The 16,965-nt window shown below is 37.9% G+C and overlaps 1 protein-coding gene across 6 annotated transcripts in view; it reads right to left on the bottom strand.

Moving 5' to 3' along the window:
• The window catches only part of CADPS (calcium dependent secretion activator), a gene marked incomplete at both ends in the record, with an annotated part of 451,066 nt that overhangs the window by 105,070 nt on the left and 329,031 nt on the right, over positions 1–16,965 (bottom strand). For all 6 annotated transcript variants that reach the window (XM_081320037.1, XM_081320036.1, XM_081320040.1 and 3 more), the window contains 2 exons: positions 10,855–10,996; positions 14,165–14,321. In XM_081320037.1, coding sequence (XP_081176163.1) covers positions 10,855–10,996; positions 14,165–14,321 — 299 coding nt within the window. The remainder of the gene's footprint in view (positions 1–10,854; positions 10,997–14,164; positions 14,322–16,965) is intronic.

Here is a 16,965-nt window from a genome sequence, read left to right as displayed (position 1 = left end):
AAAATGCTATAATTAACTTTTAGTCATCACTGTAATAAATTAACAATGCTACCATTTGGAAATCCTAAAGTGAATGTGTTGTGCTTGTCTCTGTGTGATTTGTCTTCCTGCATTAGTGGAAATGACTGGCACAATTGTTGAAAAAGAGTTCAGGAACTCTTAGACTCATTTTTTGGAGGATGCCTTCCAGTCATTCTTGAGTCCTGGTAATTTCCTGGACAAGTTCATATAGCTTTTTTATTAGCATAAATGTATAATATTATTATTTTTCTTCTTCTTCCATTCCTGGAGTTTTTTTGGCAGGATTTTTCAGAAGTGGTCTGCCCTTGCCTCCTTCCTAGAGCTGAGAGAAAGTGACGGGCCCAAGGTCACCCAGCTGGGTTTGTGCCTAAGGCGGATCTAGAACTCCCGATCTCCTGGTTTCTAGTCTGATGACTTAACCTCTATAACAGGGGTCTTCAAACCTGGCCCTTTTATGACTTGTGGACTTCAACTCCCAAAATTCCTCAGCCATCGTACGCTGGCTGAGGAATTCTGGGAGTTGAAGTCCACAAGTCATAAAAGGGCCAAGTTTGAAGACCCTTGCTGGGTACCAAAGTGCCTCTCACAATATCATGTAGAAATCCAGAAACATGTTTTGAATTCTTTTCATCATTGCTTTATGAAAAGAATGAAGTGGGACATTAAACTTATATTAACAAAGTGATCCTAAACATTTGTTGGAGAAGCTACTACTGTGTTCAATTAAGCTTTCTTCATATGAAGTACAGTCTTAATTTAGTGATAGCCTTACTAGATTCTGTGAGATTTATTTTTGAGTAGGCACATTCAGCATCGGCTTATTGTTATTAAAGTGGAAGTATATGTTTATGAAAATATTTATTTTCATTAGAGTGGCTGTAAATAGTTTCTAACAAAATAATTTAATAAATGGCTACATCCGATGGAAGCTCTAGCCCAGGGGTGTGAAACTGCTGGCCAGCAAGCCGAATGCGTCGTGCTGAAACCACGCCCACCCCATTGCCGGCAATGGAAAAAAAGCCGCGATACGTTGCGACACGTCACGTGACATTGTGAGTTTGACACCCCTGCTCTAGCCCATCATGGCTGATCTTGGAAATCACAAAAACTGAACCTGTGATGGAACACAATGAAGAGATGGATTCTTAGGAGGGAATGGCTTAGATATCATGTGAGAGAAAGAGGGTGAAGTCAGCCCCTCCTTCATAGTTGCCAAAGTATACTGTAGATGCAGACAGCAGAGTCAGGCAAGATTTGGTCCGTAAGTGTGAAACAATAAAAAAAACTCAGCTTGGAAGAATTAGCACCCCACCGTCCTGTGCGCTCCCACAGAGAGGGCCTCCTCAGGGTGCCACCGCTCAAGGAATGTCGGCTGGTGGCCCCCAGGGGGAGGGCATTCTCAGTGGGTGCGCCAGCCCTCTGGAACAGCTTACCAACCGAAATCCGGATGGCCCCCGACCTCCGCACCTTCCGGCGCGACTTAAAAACCTTCCTGTTCCAGCAGTCCGGCCTGGCCTGATAGCTTTAATTGGGGTCCCAGTTTGTTTTTACTATTGTTTTTTATTGTTCAATCTGTATACCTTCCTTACTCTGTACACCGCCCCGAGTCCCTCGGGAGAAGGGCGGTTTATAAAAACAAACAAACAAACAAACAAACAAACAAACAAATAAATAAATAAATAAATAAATAAATAAATAAATAAATAAATACTATATGTTATTCTTGATATTGGGCCTGACTGAACCTGGTTTAACACTGGGATGAGGAAAACCTGAAAAATCCCATGTCAGAAGCAGAATATAGCAAACCCTTTTCATATTGTTGCTACATGTCATTCTATGAGTGTGACTCAAGGTTGGATTTATATTGTATTCACTCAGTTGTAGTTCAGTTTGACCAGATCAAACTCAGTTGAGTTTGTTTGACCAGATCAAAATACTTCCATAAGAAATGTTTTAGCACAACATATATTAACTTATATATGTTCAAAACATTTGATGTCTGAGCAATCATTTTTTTTAAAGAATAAGAATCTAAGGGCTCATGGTGGCTGTGGAATTTCTTCCAACTACGGAAGGAGAGAGGGACAATTCCTGCTTTTTATCTTGCAGTACTTTCTGTCCATTCCATTTCTGTTCTGGAGAGCTGAAGGATCGTTCTGAGTAAAATTTTAAGTTCTTGCAAGAGAAGAACAGTCATCTTGTCAAGTCCATGGACTTAACTATTAAAATTAAAAATGAGTACAGGTGGTCCTCAACTTACAACAGTTCATTTAGTGACCATTCAAAGTTACAGCGGCACTGAAAAAAGTGACTTATGACCATTTTTTTCAAACTTATGACTGTTGCAGCATCCCTGTGGTCATGTGATCAAAATTTGGACACTTGGCAACTGACTCATATTTATGACAGTTGCAGTGTCTCAGGGTCAAAAGGATCACCTTTTGCAACCTCCTGACAAGCAAAGTCAATGGGGAAGCCAGATTCATTTAACAACCGTGTTACTACCTTGACAGCTGCAGTGATTCACTTAACAACTGTGGCAAGAACTGTCGTAACATATGGCAAAACTCACTTAAAAACTTTCTCGCTTAGCAATAGTAAATTTTGGGCTCAACTGTGGTCGTAAGTTGAGGACTACCTATACATAAGTTAGAGTTCCTATCTTTTTTCTAGTTCTTACTTACAGCAAAAAGGGGAAGGTAGGTACCAATGTGGTTTCCCCCTCCTATTGTTTTACCAGTTTATTAAATTTATATGCCACCCATCTTGCTATTAATCAACTCTTGGCAGCTTACAACATCATAAGGTCACAATATAAAACTACAGAAAAGATTCAGGAGTAAGAATTAAAGCATTAAAATTGATCAAAACTAGATAAAGCCTGCTGTTCCTTTGTTGATATTTCTGGCCACTTTCTTTTTAAAAAAAAAACTAAGGCTATAACCCAGAATATGGTTATGGGCTTTGGGTCTGAACATTTCCTTCCTTTTTTTGCCACTTAAAATATCTCTAATATTTTAACAGGAGTGGCTTAGCAGTCTAAATTGGAAATCATGACACACTTTATATTACAACTGAGAAGCTGTTAAAGTTTTCAAGAACCTTGCACTCATTAATGAAAAGAAAAAAGGAAAATAAAGACACGTAAATCTTGACATAAAACAATCAGATGTAATATATCAAGTGCTTATTATAATATTCATTGTTCACTTTGTTTACCATTCTGTTTTTAATCTAATCAAGAACTTCTTTGTTTATTCTTTTTCCCCCCTCAGAATCAGACAAGATAAATACTAGACTAAAATAACACAATGGAGGTTAAAAAAATTGATTTTGACTTTTACGTTTTTGCTGGGTAAACTGATCTTATTTATGTGAATTACTTTTGGCCACTTGTATGAAATAAATAGCACCGTGTCACTAGAACATTGCACCAAAGGAAAAAAAATGCTTCTCTATATAGTACTCTGCAGTTTCCTTGGCAGGATTTTTGGGCAGTGACTTGCTATTGCCTTCTTCCTAGGGCTGAGATAAAAGGAGTGGCCTAAGATCACCCATATGGCTTCATGCCTAAGGCAAGATTAGAACTCTCAGCCTCTTGGTTTCTAGCCTGATGCCTTATCCACTATAGCAAACTAGTTCACTTCTAAATATTGCTCTGTTTACCTGTACATGAAACAGTAAAGCTCCGTCCCTTTAGCTGAATTCATATTTGTGTAAGATAGTATAGAATATTGCTATGGGTTCTGTATTACTTTATATGCTGCTAATCAGTAAAGGCAGGGCTAGATGAATCAAAAGTTGGAATTAAGATTGCCGGAAGAAACATCAACAACCTAAGATATGCAGATGATACCACTCTAATGGCAGAAAGTGAAGAGGAACTAAAGAGCCTCTTGTTGCGAGTGAAGAAGGAGAGTGCAAAACTTGGGTTGAAACTAAACATTAAGAAAACCAAGATCATGGCATCCGGCCCTCTCAATTCCTGGCAAATAGAGGGGGAAGAAATGGAGGTAGTGACAGATTTTATTTTCCTGGGCTCCAAGATCACTGCAGATGGGGACTGTAGCCAAGAAATTAAAAGACGCTTGCTCCTTGGGAGGAAAGCCATGTCAAATCTAGACAGCACACTAAAAAGCAGAGACATCACCCTGTCAACAAAAGTGCGTATAGTCAAGGCGATGGTCTTCCCAGTTGCAATGTATGGCAGTGAAAGCTGGACCATAAGAAAGGCTGAGCGCCAAAGAATTGAAGCCTTTGAACTATGGTGCTGGAGAAGACTCCTGCGAGTCCCTTGGACTGCAAGGCGATCAAACCGGTCAGTCCTAGAGGAGATCAACCCTGACTGCTCTTTAGAAGGCCAGATCCTGAAGCTAAAACTCAAATACTTTGGCCACCTAATGAGAAGGAAGGATTCACTGGAGAAGAGCCTAATGCTGGGACAGATTGAGGGCAATAGAAGAAGGGGACGACAGAGAATGAGGTGGCTGGATGGAGTCACTGAAGCAGTAGGTGTGAGCTTAAATGGACTCCAGAAGATGGTAGAGGACAGGAAGGCCTGGAGGAACATTGTCCATAGGGTCGCAATGGGTCGGACACGACTTCGCAACTAACAACAACAACAATCAGTAAAGCTCACTAATGTTTTACACACAATCAATATTAGCTGAGACTTTGTGGAACAAAGTTCCATTCTGCCTTTGTTCTTGAGCTGAGGGCACTACTCATAGTCACTTGGCCTTAGTCATCTCTTGAATGGATTACTCTACATGTGCTCTACATGGGGAGGCCCTTAAAAGAATATTGAGAAGCTTCAGCTGTGGCTTGGATGCCTTTAAAGCCCTTCACCCAGTGTCATCTGTCCTTCTTCTTAGGTCTGGCAGGAGAAGCATTCTCTAGTTCATGTCAGTATGCCAGTATGCCATCCGGAGGGGCCCAGGGAGACTTTCTGTTGTGCTGCCTATCTTCCGAATATCACCTTCCCCAGATATCAGACTCACCCTGACCTTACTGACTTTTCACAAGGTCTTAAAGACCGGGTTGTATTATTCATCCTAGGGCCCTGGTGGTATTGATGAGCCCATTTGTTGACAGCATTAATTGCAATTACTGTTAGCATTGCTCTGGGTTGTTGTTTTCAGCTACTATTCACATGATTTATACCATTGTTATATTGTTTTTATTCTGTTTTGGTAGCTGCCCACAGTTATGGACTCGAGATGAGTGGTCATATAAACAAATAAACAAATAATTTCTTTTTTTATATCTAGACTTTCTATGGTTGGTGTGCATCTCTCCTCACTCTTATTACCTACATGAAACTATTGGCCATCTATCTTATGGAGCATCATCCATTCCCCATCGTTGTTCAGATGGCTCTGATTCAGATGGCTCTGATCTTACTTGCCTTCTCTTGAAGACCTGGCTTTTCCCCTCAGGTATTGGGCCAAGGAGGTTAGCTGAGCTTGGTGTATAATATTGATTGGTTGCTTTTTTAACTGGATTATTAGGAAATTGAGGAGTCCTTGGTGCTCTCTGACATTGGTTGATTTTTTGCAGATATTTCATTATCCAACTAGGATGACATCTCCAGTGTTGGGAAGAAAGTGAGGTTTACTCTCTGTTTATATATGGGAAATCACCTTGTCAGTATTGGTGGGACTGTTCTTGGTTCCTAGATTAGGCTGTTATTTACTGATTGATTGCTTGTATCAAAATCAGGAACCCGACCCCAGCAAATTCTACAGCTAAAACCGGAGTTACAGATATTCTCTTCTATCAGTATTAGGAACCTCTGTCATATTACACAGTGTATGTATGCATTATTATGGAGGTGGGAAGGATTGGTTACAGATATTTAACTTGTTGCTTTTATTCAGATATTTTCATGCTTTTATATATTGTTAGCCAGTCACCCTCTCTCAGCCCTAGGAAGAAAGCAAGGGCAAAACCTCTGAACAAATCCAGACAATTGACACAAGTCAAGAATGACTTGAAGCCCCCACACCCAAAAAACAGGGAATAATTTTTTTTAGAAGCAACATACAAAAAATTTGAGTGTCAAACGTATGGAAAAGCAGTTGGAAAAACCACATTAAATCACATCAAAATGTTTTGCAAATCTAAATTGGATTTCCCCCCCCCAGAGATTCCCACAAAGAGGTATACAAGAAATCCTGAAAAATGCCTGATACTGACTCGGAGTGTTTCTCCCTCTAGCTCAGGGACGGAACACATTTATTTTTGAGGATGTGGGATAAGTCTTCACACTTTATTCATTTTTTAAAAAATGTTCTCCAAGGAATGCGAAAGTCATTGCCAACGAAGAGTTAACATCTTTGGAATTAGGAATGGTTAATTCCTATATATTTTGAAAACAGAAAAAATAGAATTACTTTATAGCTGAAATCATTTTTTAAAAAGAGAAAGAAATATGCCTGAAAATCACTAGATAAGTGGATTTTTGTTTAAAATTACTCATCAGCCTACTGAAAACGGATATGTTGCCAAGAAATTTCGACAAGTGCAACTTCGGCAGTTTCTGGCCTGCAAGTGTCTCGCAGGCTGTTCGCCCAATCTAGTTATGTCTTGTCAAAGCTGATTTCAACCCTAAATTCCTGTAGGTTTGAGGCAGAAATGTTTCTACTTGGAGATGCCAGGGACTGAATCCAGGACCTGGATGCAAAACCGGATAGAGTGCAATTGAACTAACTTGTCTCCCTCATCTTTTGAGGGTCCCTGTTTTACAATCTTGTGACATTTCTGTGAATCTGACACTCTTGTTCAAGATGAGCTGCATTCTGCCATCGGCGTTCTTTAGCGCATCGAGATCTCAATGGCGTAGAATTGATTGAGCACGGAATGCAAAGGCGACGCTGGCATGGTCTCTCCTTTCATGCGCCTGTGTATATTCCATCAGGCTAGGAACAGATTTAACTTGCATATTCAGTGTTTTGGAAAATTGTGTTAGGGCTGCTGTCTTGCTTTGATTCATTTTCCCTGCACAGTTTTGCCCACACTTACCAGCTGTGTAACCTTTTGAAGAGCAAGTTAACTCATTTGGGTGAGTTTTACAGCTCTTGCCGAGTGAGCGAAAAATAAAATAAAACAAAAAAAGGAGAACATATTTGTTCGGCATTTGTGAAAATCTTCAAGGCTCGCAATGTTTATCTGCTTGCGTGTCTCACATTATTCCTTAGGTGATGCTCAGCATCTAGCAAAGAAAATACATCTTTTTTTAAAAAAAGTATGTTCTAGTAGACAGCCATCTGGTAAAGACCTCATATTTCAACCTTGATTTTCAGGCAGGCATCATGGAAGGTCTGTTTTCAAATTTGTACGTTGTGACAGACCATCCTGTGTACACAAGATAATGCACTTTCATACACTTGGCTTGACTTAATGATTTAAAGTGAGATACGATCACCCATTTTCTGCCTGCTATCTCCAGGGAGTTGAAGAAAGACAACGTTGAAAGAGTCACCCCCCTCCCCAGAAATAAAATAAAAATGGTGAGGTCTTCTTTGTTTTTACCCTGTGTTAATAAATATGTGGCTTACTGAAACAATATATCAACAGGATTTGGTGTCCAGGAATTTCCCACCAACAGTTTATAGAACCCTATTGTACCTTGCAGTGGGATCCTGAGTTTTTGGCTGCACAATAAGTAGGAAGAACAGTGAAAATCACACTAGCGACAAAACTGCTCTCTGTGCTGTGTTGAAGGATAATAACCGAGGCTGTGCAGTGCTGAGAATGTGAGGGGGAAAAAATGCTATGGGGCACATTTGAAGGGTTTTTTTCCTTTTTTTCTTTTGGCCTTTGAATGAGTTCTGACTATAGGAGAAGTACATATAATTTTCTAGGCAAGCTTTTGGAAGTGGTTTTCCCTTCCCTATTTCTTCCTGGTCCAGGGAGAGAACACAATTTGTTGGTTTCCATGCCTAAGACAGGACTGGAATTCAGATTTCCCTGCTCCTAGCCCAACCCCTTGCGTAGTGCCTGACCTGTGGGCAATTTCTTAAAGCAGACTGAGATCATGCTTTTGGAAACATCCCTTTGAATCCAATATGCTCCACAGACCTAATAAAAACATAAGGAAAGCATGGCTGAATCAGACTAAATTTTTATCTAGCCAATTTCTTGTTTCCCATCGACCCAAGGATCTGGGTTTGCAAAGTATCTCTAGGAGGTGTTTTGCACATTCATCCTGAAGATAGTACATAATCCTCACAATCAGTTTCCTTCAAAGTCTTGTTACTGACACCACAGTTATTCTCAGGCTTAAATGGCTGCATTCTATTTTTGAGTGCTACATTATTCAAAGTTTTCATGAAATTATACAAATTGCAGAGGATGCGATGGCACAACTATTGGAGGTTGAAAAAATGTTGGCAACCCACCAAGATTATTGTGATCTCAAGCAAATGTGTGAGTTTTTATGATAGTTATATGATCAAGCCAGTAGGAAATAGTTTAAAAATGAGTAAGAATTCAGGTTTTTTTGTGAAATTGTCATACAGTAGCATGATGATAAGAAGCTAGGTAGATATTAAAAACTTATCTGAGATGAATAGAGTTCTTAAATGCCAATTCTGTCTTGAATGTCCTTCCTTGAAATACAGGAAGAACTTGGAAACTTCAGTCTTCAATTTCCAATCTTACTATGCAGATGAAATATGCTTGTTTATATGTACATTCAGTATATGAGATAGACAAAAAGCCACCTAAATTTGCTTAGAAACAGAAATTGCTATTCAAAAGATATAAACCAGTACTGGAGTGAGTTCTTGTAAAGAAGAGAAAAGTGATGGCAATCTTTACTTTTCACTCCTATGAAGACAACGGGACTACTTCAGAATATACACATTATATAAACTAGCATGGAACTATTTTACCGGGTACCACATTAACAAACTTTTAATTAATTTAAAATTAATAAGTGTAAACACTTTTTGAATAAATATGCATTTAGTATTGTATTTAGCCACAAAATAATATAAAACAAGATAATAATCATTTAGATTTTTTTCCCTAGCATTTTTCTCACAAATGCTAGGTCTGCCTTTTTCTGATCAACCGAGTTTTGATCCATTGGTTACTGCGGCAATTGACTGGCCAGCTTGTTGCATGAACCTGGCTAAAAGAGAGACTGGCTGGCCCAAAGTCACCTAGCTGGCTTTCATGCCTAAGGCAGGACTAGAACTCACAGTCTCCTGGTTTCTGTGCTAGCGCCTTAAGTATTAGATATATCAAATAAGTGGCATTTTATCTTTTCCCCTCCTACTTTTAGCTGCAGATCTTTCTAACTATATCAATTGGAAGAGAATCAATGTGGAAAAATGGCAGCAAAATGGTGATCAATGGGAAGGGAAAGGAATAAGAGATTCCACCCTTTTCCTGGTCCCAATACTCTCCTTTTGAAATAAATTTGCCACTGGAAATGACTGCTAAGATTTTATTTTATGATTTGGAAAATAATATTCCAAAATATTTTCTTTTGGAAAATATTTCTAAGACTCTTTGTCCAAACTTGTTTTGCTTATGGATATCTTGTACAGCTTCCTTTTGAAATGAAGTTCAGTATTAAATTCCATGAAAACTAAAAGCAAGATAGCTTGTGGAACACCTTTCGCTGAAATTGCAGAACTATGATGTCTCATCTTGTTGCTATTGTTATTCAACCACAGCATCAGCCAGTAGTTATTACTCAGGCACAAGAACTGACTGAATAATACCTACAAGATTTTTATTCTTTGTCAGAAAAATTGTTGCATTTCAGACATGGGTTGGATGAAGCCTTGGGATCATGGTGTTGGGATAGACTGATCTTGCATTCTCACGAAGAGTAACAATTTATTCTATTAATTATTCTATTAACACTTTCCGAACCAAATGTAAACCAAAACTGCAGGCTGAAAATTTCACTTTTTACATTTTGCCATTTTAAAAGAGGGCACAACCATATACGTATGCTTAGAGGAAAATGTGCACCCATGCCTACTTCTCAAAGGACAGAAAACTATTCTAAGAAAATGTATACCACTAAGTATATTATGAAATTCTGCAGAATTTTATGCAGGGTTTTTTTTGTGCAGATTAGTTCCTAACCAGTTTGATAATTGAAATGTTGAGAAATGGGATGAACTGAAAAGAAAAGGTTAGAAAAATTAGAAACAGAGAAAATTTGCTATTCTCCAGTAATATGGGTTGGGCCTAAAACCAAAGAAGCAAAAACATTTGTCAGTAATATGGAACCTGCTTCCAGTGCCGCCCCCCCTCTCTCTTAGACAACTGAGTAATACAATTTTTGAAACCTGAGCTGAAAGGCAAAACAATAAAAAGAAATACTTTTGGAACCACCTCTGAACTAACAAGATGATCCTTCGCGAGATAAGATTTTCATACTTGAGTGACTTTGTCCCAAAGGTGCTTTTCCAAAAGGCAACTGGACTTTCTTAGCTCTGGAGCACAAAAGACAAGAAAGTCTAGTTGCCTTTTGGAAAAGCACCTTTGGGACAACCATGATCTGGATGACTGAGAATCTCCATAGACACTTGAGTGACTTGTTCATTTTTATCATGCTACCAAGTGGAAAATGTGTCATCTATTGAGGTCTAGGTACCACTGTATCAGCTGGGTAGAAGATGGACAGGTCAGAAAATGGCTTATGATGGTAACCTTATGAATGCCAACAATATGGCTACAGAGTCTATTAAAAGTTGACTTAGATTAGCAGAGGAACAGTATATCTAATATTCTCCTAACTCATCTGTGCATGATTGTTCTTGTATCCCAAAACTCCAATTGTATCAAAGGAGATTTTCTTACTTTACTGGCTCCCATGATTCCCGCTCAAAGCCCCTGTGAATGGACTGGGCAATAGAGGACTCCATGAGATCGACATATCTAACCACAAGTGGAGCAAAGAGATCTTGGAGGTGTTTGTGGTATTTTCCATTGCACAAGTTATCTAGAACAAACAAACAAAAGCACAATAAGACACTCTTAGCATCCCACAATTACGCAGTGTAATTTTTTTAAGGTAACTTTTATTTAGGACAAAAGAACTAAATCAAAGGCCCTGTCAATAAAAGGATCTTCTGTCAATTTATTTATTCTAGAAACATTTTAATATAATCAAGAAAATAATGCAACCATGGCACTGATTGTTTTTGAGCAATACTTAAGAATCACTTGAGTAGAATTTTGGCTACTCCATCTAAAAAAATAATATACTTTTTAACATTTTAACATTTTATGTTAAAAATAAATGTTAACATAAATGTATACAGTATATTTAGTTTAAAGAAGCTCATCTATTACAAATATATTTAGTTCCAAGAAGCTCATCTATTACAAATATAAATAAATAAATATAAACCATAAATATATGATTTCATTTAGCATTCTAAGATCTCCTGGAAACTTTATTTTTTTAAAAAAATGAAAATTTTACCTCAATATGGAAAACTAAAGAAGAAAGCCCAAACTTATCAGAAACATTCTTTCTGAATCTTTCTGAATAAGAATGCTTGGATACATGCAGTATAGTCTTATGCAAACTTATTTGGAAGTAAATCCCACCGTATTCAATAGGAGCTAATTTCTATCAGTTGGATCTATGACTGAAGACCTAAACTACTGTAGTTTAAATTATTACTGCCAACCCAACCAGAATCCCAAGAGATTTGCTTAGGAAATCAAACAAGTGTTTTTAGGCAGACTGACATCGGTGCAAGGTGAATGCCTCAATTTTCTCACAAGTCTATTTGTCACATTGTGTTCAATACCCTTTGCTTCCAAAACCATGAGAACAGTGAAAGAAGCCATAATGAATAAAATTAACAATCCAACTAATGCAATAATCCCAAAGAAACTTCTGGGCCATTTTTTCAATAAAAACTGCTCTTTGCATTAAATTGTCAAACAATACTTCATGTCCACAGTGAAAACATTGCCTTCAAAAGTACATTGTAATGTATTCCTGTAAGGAGATGGTGGTAGATAAAGAGATTGTGTGAATCCAACACATCAAGAGCACTTAAGGGGACCCCTTTTGAACAAATCCATGTCATTTAGTTTGGGTTAAAACTTATCTTGATTGTACCTTTTCAGAAAAGTTCCATTACTTTTTTTAAATATTTTTTTATTTGGTTCTCAGAAAACGTCCAAAAGTGACAATAGTGCTGCTTTTGTTATTCTTTTATATTATTTGTTTTAATAGTTTTTTATTTATTTTTTATTGTTTAGGATACTTCAGACATTAGGGTATTTTTTTCCTATTTTTTTTACTCCACCTTTCTACGTGTGTTTGAATTCTCTTCTTAAACAACAAAGAAAGCTTTGCTTCACTTAAACTTAAATTTTTTTAAGTAGAAGTCTCAGTGAGGAAAAATATTTATTTATTTATTTATTTATTTATTTATTTATTTATTTATTTATTTATTTATTTATTTATTTATTTATTTATTTATTTATTTATTTATTTATTTTTGGGACTTATATGCCGCCCTATCTCCCGAAGGACTCAGGGCGGCTAACAACAATAACATACAATAAACACAGAAGTTAAGATAAAATTAAAATTAAAGGCCCCTGTACAATAAATTTAAAATTAAAATAAATTAAAAATTAGAGTTAAAAATTAAAAACATAATTAAAATCCCTGTCAGTCCAGGTCAGCCGGGTGGAAAAGGAGTGCTTTGAGGCCGCGGCGAAAGGACTGGAGATCTGGGGCCATCCGAAGCTCAGGGGGGAGCTGGTTCCACAGGGCTGGCGCTGCCACAGAGAAGGCCCTCCCCCTGGGGGTTGTCAGCCGACATTGTCTAGCCGACGGTACCCTGAGGAGGCCTTCTCTGTGTGAGCGTACTGGGCGATGGGAATTCATTCCCGGCAGCAGATGGTCCTGCAAGTATCCCGGGCCTAAGCCATGTAGGGCTTTAAAGGTAAGTACCAGCACCTTAAATCTCACCCGGAGGGCAACCAGTAACCAATGCAGCTCATGCAGGAGGGGTGTAATATGGGAGTACCAGGGTGCTCCCATCACTACCCGTGCAGCTGCACTCTGCACCAGCTGGAGCCTCCTGGTGGTCTTCAAGGGCAGCCCCATGTAGAGAGCATTGCAGTAATCTATACAGGAGGTAACGAGTGCGTGGGTGACTGTACGTAGGGCATCTCGGTCCAGAAAGGGGCGCAACTGGCGTACCAGGCGAACCTGGGCAAATGTCCCCCTAGCCACGACTCCAATATGATCTTCAAAACTGAGTCGTGAATCCAGGAGGACGCCTAGATTGCGTGCTCTATCAACGGGAGGTAACATCTCTCCTCCTATAACCAAAGATGGAACCTCTTGGACTAAACGAGATGCCGGTACGTAAAGCCACTCAGTCTTTATGTCTCTCTAATCTGCATGTTTCCTAAGTTATTATGATTCTCGCCTACCTTTATAAAAAAAAAGACAAAAGTTTTGTTTTACTGTGTATAATGCTAAAAAAAACAACCTTGTTCCTAACGCAAATCTCCCCATTTGCACACAGATGAATAAAGCTTTATATACGCCACAAGTAAGTACCAGAAGCGACTGGCACAGTCTTTCCTTTGGTCCCCTGGCTCTTCTGATTTTTTGATGTAATGGACGGAGATAGATTCTCTTTGCAAGTCTGCACCCATTTCTGCAGTCTCCCCAAATGGATTTGCATGCAAATAATATGACCTACCAGCTGACTGAAGGAAAAATTACAAAACTGGTTGGTACTGCTTGTTTATAAATTGAACAACAAGGACTGGAGCTCTTTTTTTTTGCAGGAGTATGTGTATTCTCTGAGGTTTGGTTGTGGGGTGCTTTTGTCTGTGTGTCTGAATATACAATAACCGTTTTCTTTCATAAACATTCAGAAAAATGAGGCTTCCTTGATACTCTCTGAGCTTGGTTGTTTTCTTGCAGACCTTTCATTACCCACACTAAGTAACATCATCAGTGCTGGTCCATTCAGAAAACCACAGCAATTTGTGAAGTCACTTTAAGTGACTTACCTAAAAGGTTAAGTGAGGAAGAACTGGAAATCAGTCAAAAACAGCATTAGCCCAACACTTTTATCTCCACAGAGAATAAATTAAATGGCCAAAGTGCAATACATACAGTCACTTCGAAGGGAATCATTTAGAAGCTGAAACAGTGGGAAGCTGTCCCAGGTATCTGGAGGCTGGACCTCCAGCGCAGCATCCATGTCTACCGCAAACAACGAGAGGAAGGTTTCCGCGTGTTCAACCATTAAGTCTGACCACCAAGCAAAGGCCTTGAAAAGTTGTAAAACAAGACAAAATTTTAAAAAAATTAAATAAACAGAAGCGTTACCAAATTAGATTTCACGTTCGGGAGGCCTTAAATAGTAAACCGAGTGAATACCTTATATAAGTCTAGCTTTATTGTAAAGCGAACAGTGGTACAAATGCTAGCATGTTGCAGTCATAACGCAACCAGGGTGCAAGACAGCATCTGCTACTCAAGAAGTAACTTGTCAAGGAGTAAAAGAGATGTATAATCTTCCATGTCTGCACTTCTAATAATGGAAGTGCACCTGTTCGTTTTACAATAGATCACTTAATTCCCTGTGGATCATGCTCTTTCTTAAGAGTTCCTTGTATAAAATGGATCACATTTGGGAGTTTCTTCACTGTGTTTGTAGGTTTTCTGCTTATTTTTCCCAAGGAACCCTCCATAATTATTACTGTAAACTACCAAGTATGAACATTAGGGATTTAATGGCCACGAAACACCCCACATTTCCCGTTCAAACTCAGCTAGTGGGTTAGTTTTTAACATAAATTAGTAAATCACAATGAAAAACCCTCCCACGTGACATTAGAAGAGCTATCTGCAGTCAAGCTAGGATAAAGCTACTAATAAATAAATAAAGTTGAAAACCAAGAAATATCAGTGAAGTAACTCATGGTCATGCGCACGGTCCTCAAGAAGTCACTGTACGGCTTCTCTGAAATGACATTCACATCATACATGTCTCAGATGTGAATGTGCTAGGAACACATGCACGCGTGTTTAAAATCACTTCTGGCTTAGGAACATGCAACATGAGTGGTGTTGTCAATAGGACCTTGTGCAATAATGACTAAGCAATAAAAAAATTACTAAGAGCTCAATGCTTATGTGCAGTTAAAAAAAAGCCATTGTTATTTTCTAAAGAGGTATATAGAGTATTTTGACAGGTGAGGCAAGGGCTAAGAATATTTGATTTAATATATGTCACTGAAACCCTACTCCATAATCCATGTTCTTTTCGGTGATTACCTCTGAAATATAGAAAATACCCTCCTGAAAACATACAGTATATGCATTAGTCTTGTTTAGCCTCTTTTCAGAGACAGATGAAGACTCCTTAATTTTTCCAGGCACTGTAATCTTAGCTGGAAATGATTATTTCTATTTTTCTAAAATTTTGTATTAGTTTACAAGAGAAGCACAAGTGAATAAACTTTGCATATCCATTCCCTAGAATGAAAAGGACAAATCAGTACATAGCTAAGATAAATTCTTCTGATCTCAAGGAGACTGAGGTATATATATCTTTCTCTGAATCTTGCTAAGGTTTCATTGGCAGAAACTATTTCCAAGAAGAGAGTTTTGTCTTTCATGACTCCCTAGTAAATACGACAGGGATCTCTTGAACACAGTAGACAGAGGACTAGAGGACTTACTTGTAGAAGGGAAAGTGGGATACTCAGGGCTTTTTTCCTCATGGAACACCCAGAAGGGAGTTCCGGCACCTTTTTTGGATGGAACCTTGTAGGGTAGGCAAGGCAGGTTGTATGACATGTGTGAGTTCCGGCACCTTTTTCTTTTACAAAAAAAAAGCCCTGGGGATACTCCAAATTATTCAGTGGAACTCCCATATGGGTCAGATGGCACTATTTAATGTTAGGGGGAATCTCCTTAATTCTCCATTCTAGAGACCATTCCTCTCATTTGGGAGCTTTTTGCAGCTTGTCAGATGAAGAAAGCATTGAAGAAGTTAGCTTTCCAGAATTCCATTCTGACAGCATGACATTGGAATTTGATGCTTGTGAACATCTTGGGGTTGGTTTGCTTAAAGTACTTAAGATATTTGGAACATAATATGAGCTTTAAAACTGAAACTGAATTATTAGTTATGTATATTTAATATCAGGAAAGAGGACAGTGAGAAAAATAGAAGATTCAACAGAAGTGAATGAATAGGCATTGTTTCTGAAGCTATTCTTAAGTGAAATCTAGCTGTGGATATTAATTTTAAATGTCAGTTAAAAGAAATTATAAATATATCAACTCCATTTTATAGAACAATTCCTTGTCAATTAACTTTCTTCTATTAAACCATTACTATTTTGGTAATTTAAGAACTTTATTCAAGAAGTAATTATAATATGGATGAGATTCATTACCAACACCATATTTTGAAAAACACAGGCAAAAGCGTATTAGAAGCAATGGACTGATACATCCTATATCCTACATCTTTATTTAAATATTACTTTTGGTCCTTCTGTTTTCACTGGCAAATGTTGTAGATACGGCTCAAAAATGAGAACAATTCTAGTATAATTGAATAAGTGCCATCAAACTGTAGATTCCTTCCAGAATTCTAGTATAGCTAGTGTTTTCCTAAAAGCAGGAAAGCATTTCTACTAATATTGGTAATATTCATATAGCTCCTAAAGATTAATATTAATGTCATAAAATGTATATATTATAGCAAACTCTATAATATATACATTTTATGTATATATGTTTTATTAACTTTTAGGAACTATATCAATGATATCAACAGCAACAGAATTACTTTCCTACTTTCTATAACATCACCTTTATACATTACAATGAATGATTCCTATAAAATCTAGGTTTTAAGAGAAAAAATCTTCTATACTATTGAAAATTATATAAAT

The sequence above is a fragment of the Vipera berus genome (genome assembly GCF_964194415.1).
Source record: "Vipera berus genome assembly, chromosome: 2".
NCBI lineage: Eukaryota > Metazoa > Chordata > Lepidosauria > Squamata > Viperidae > Vipera > Vipera berus.
Note: the sequence above shows the minus strand (reverse complement) of the source record. Positions and strands in the feature narration are given on the sequence as shown.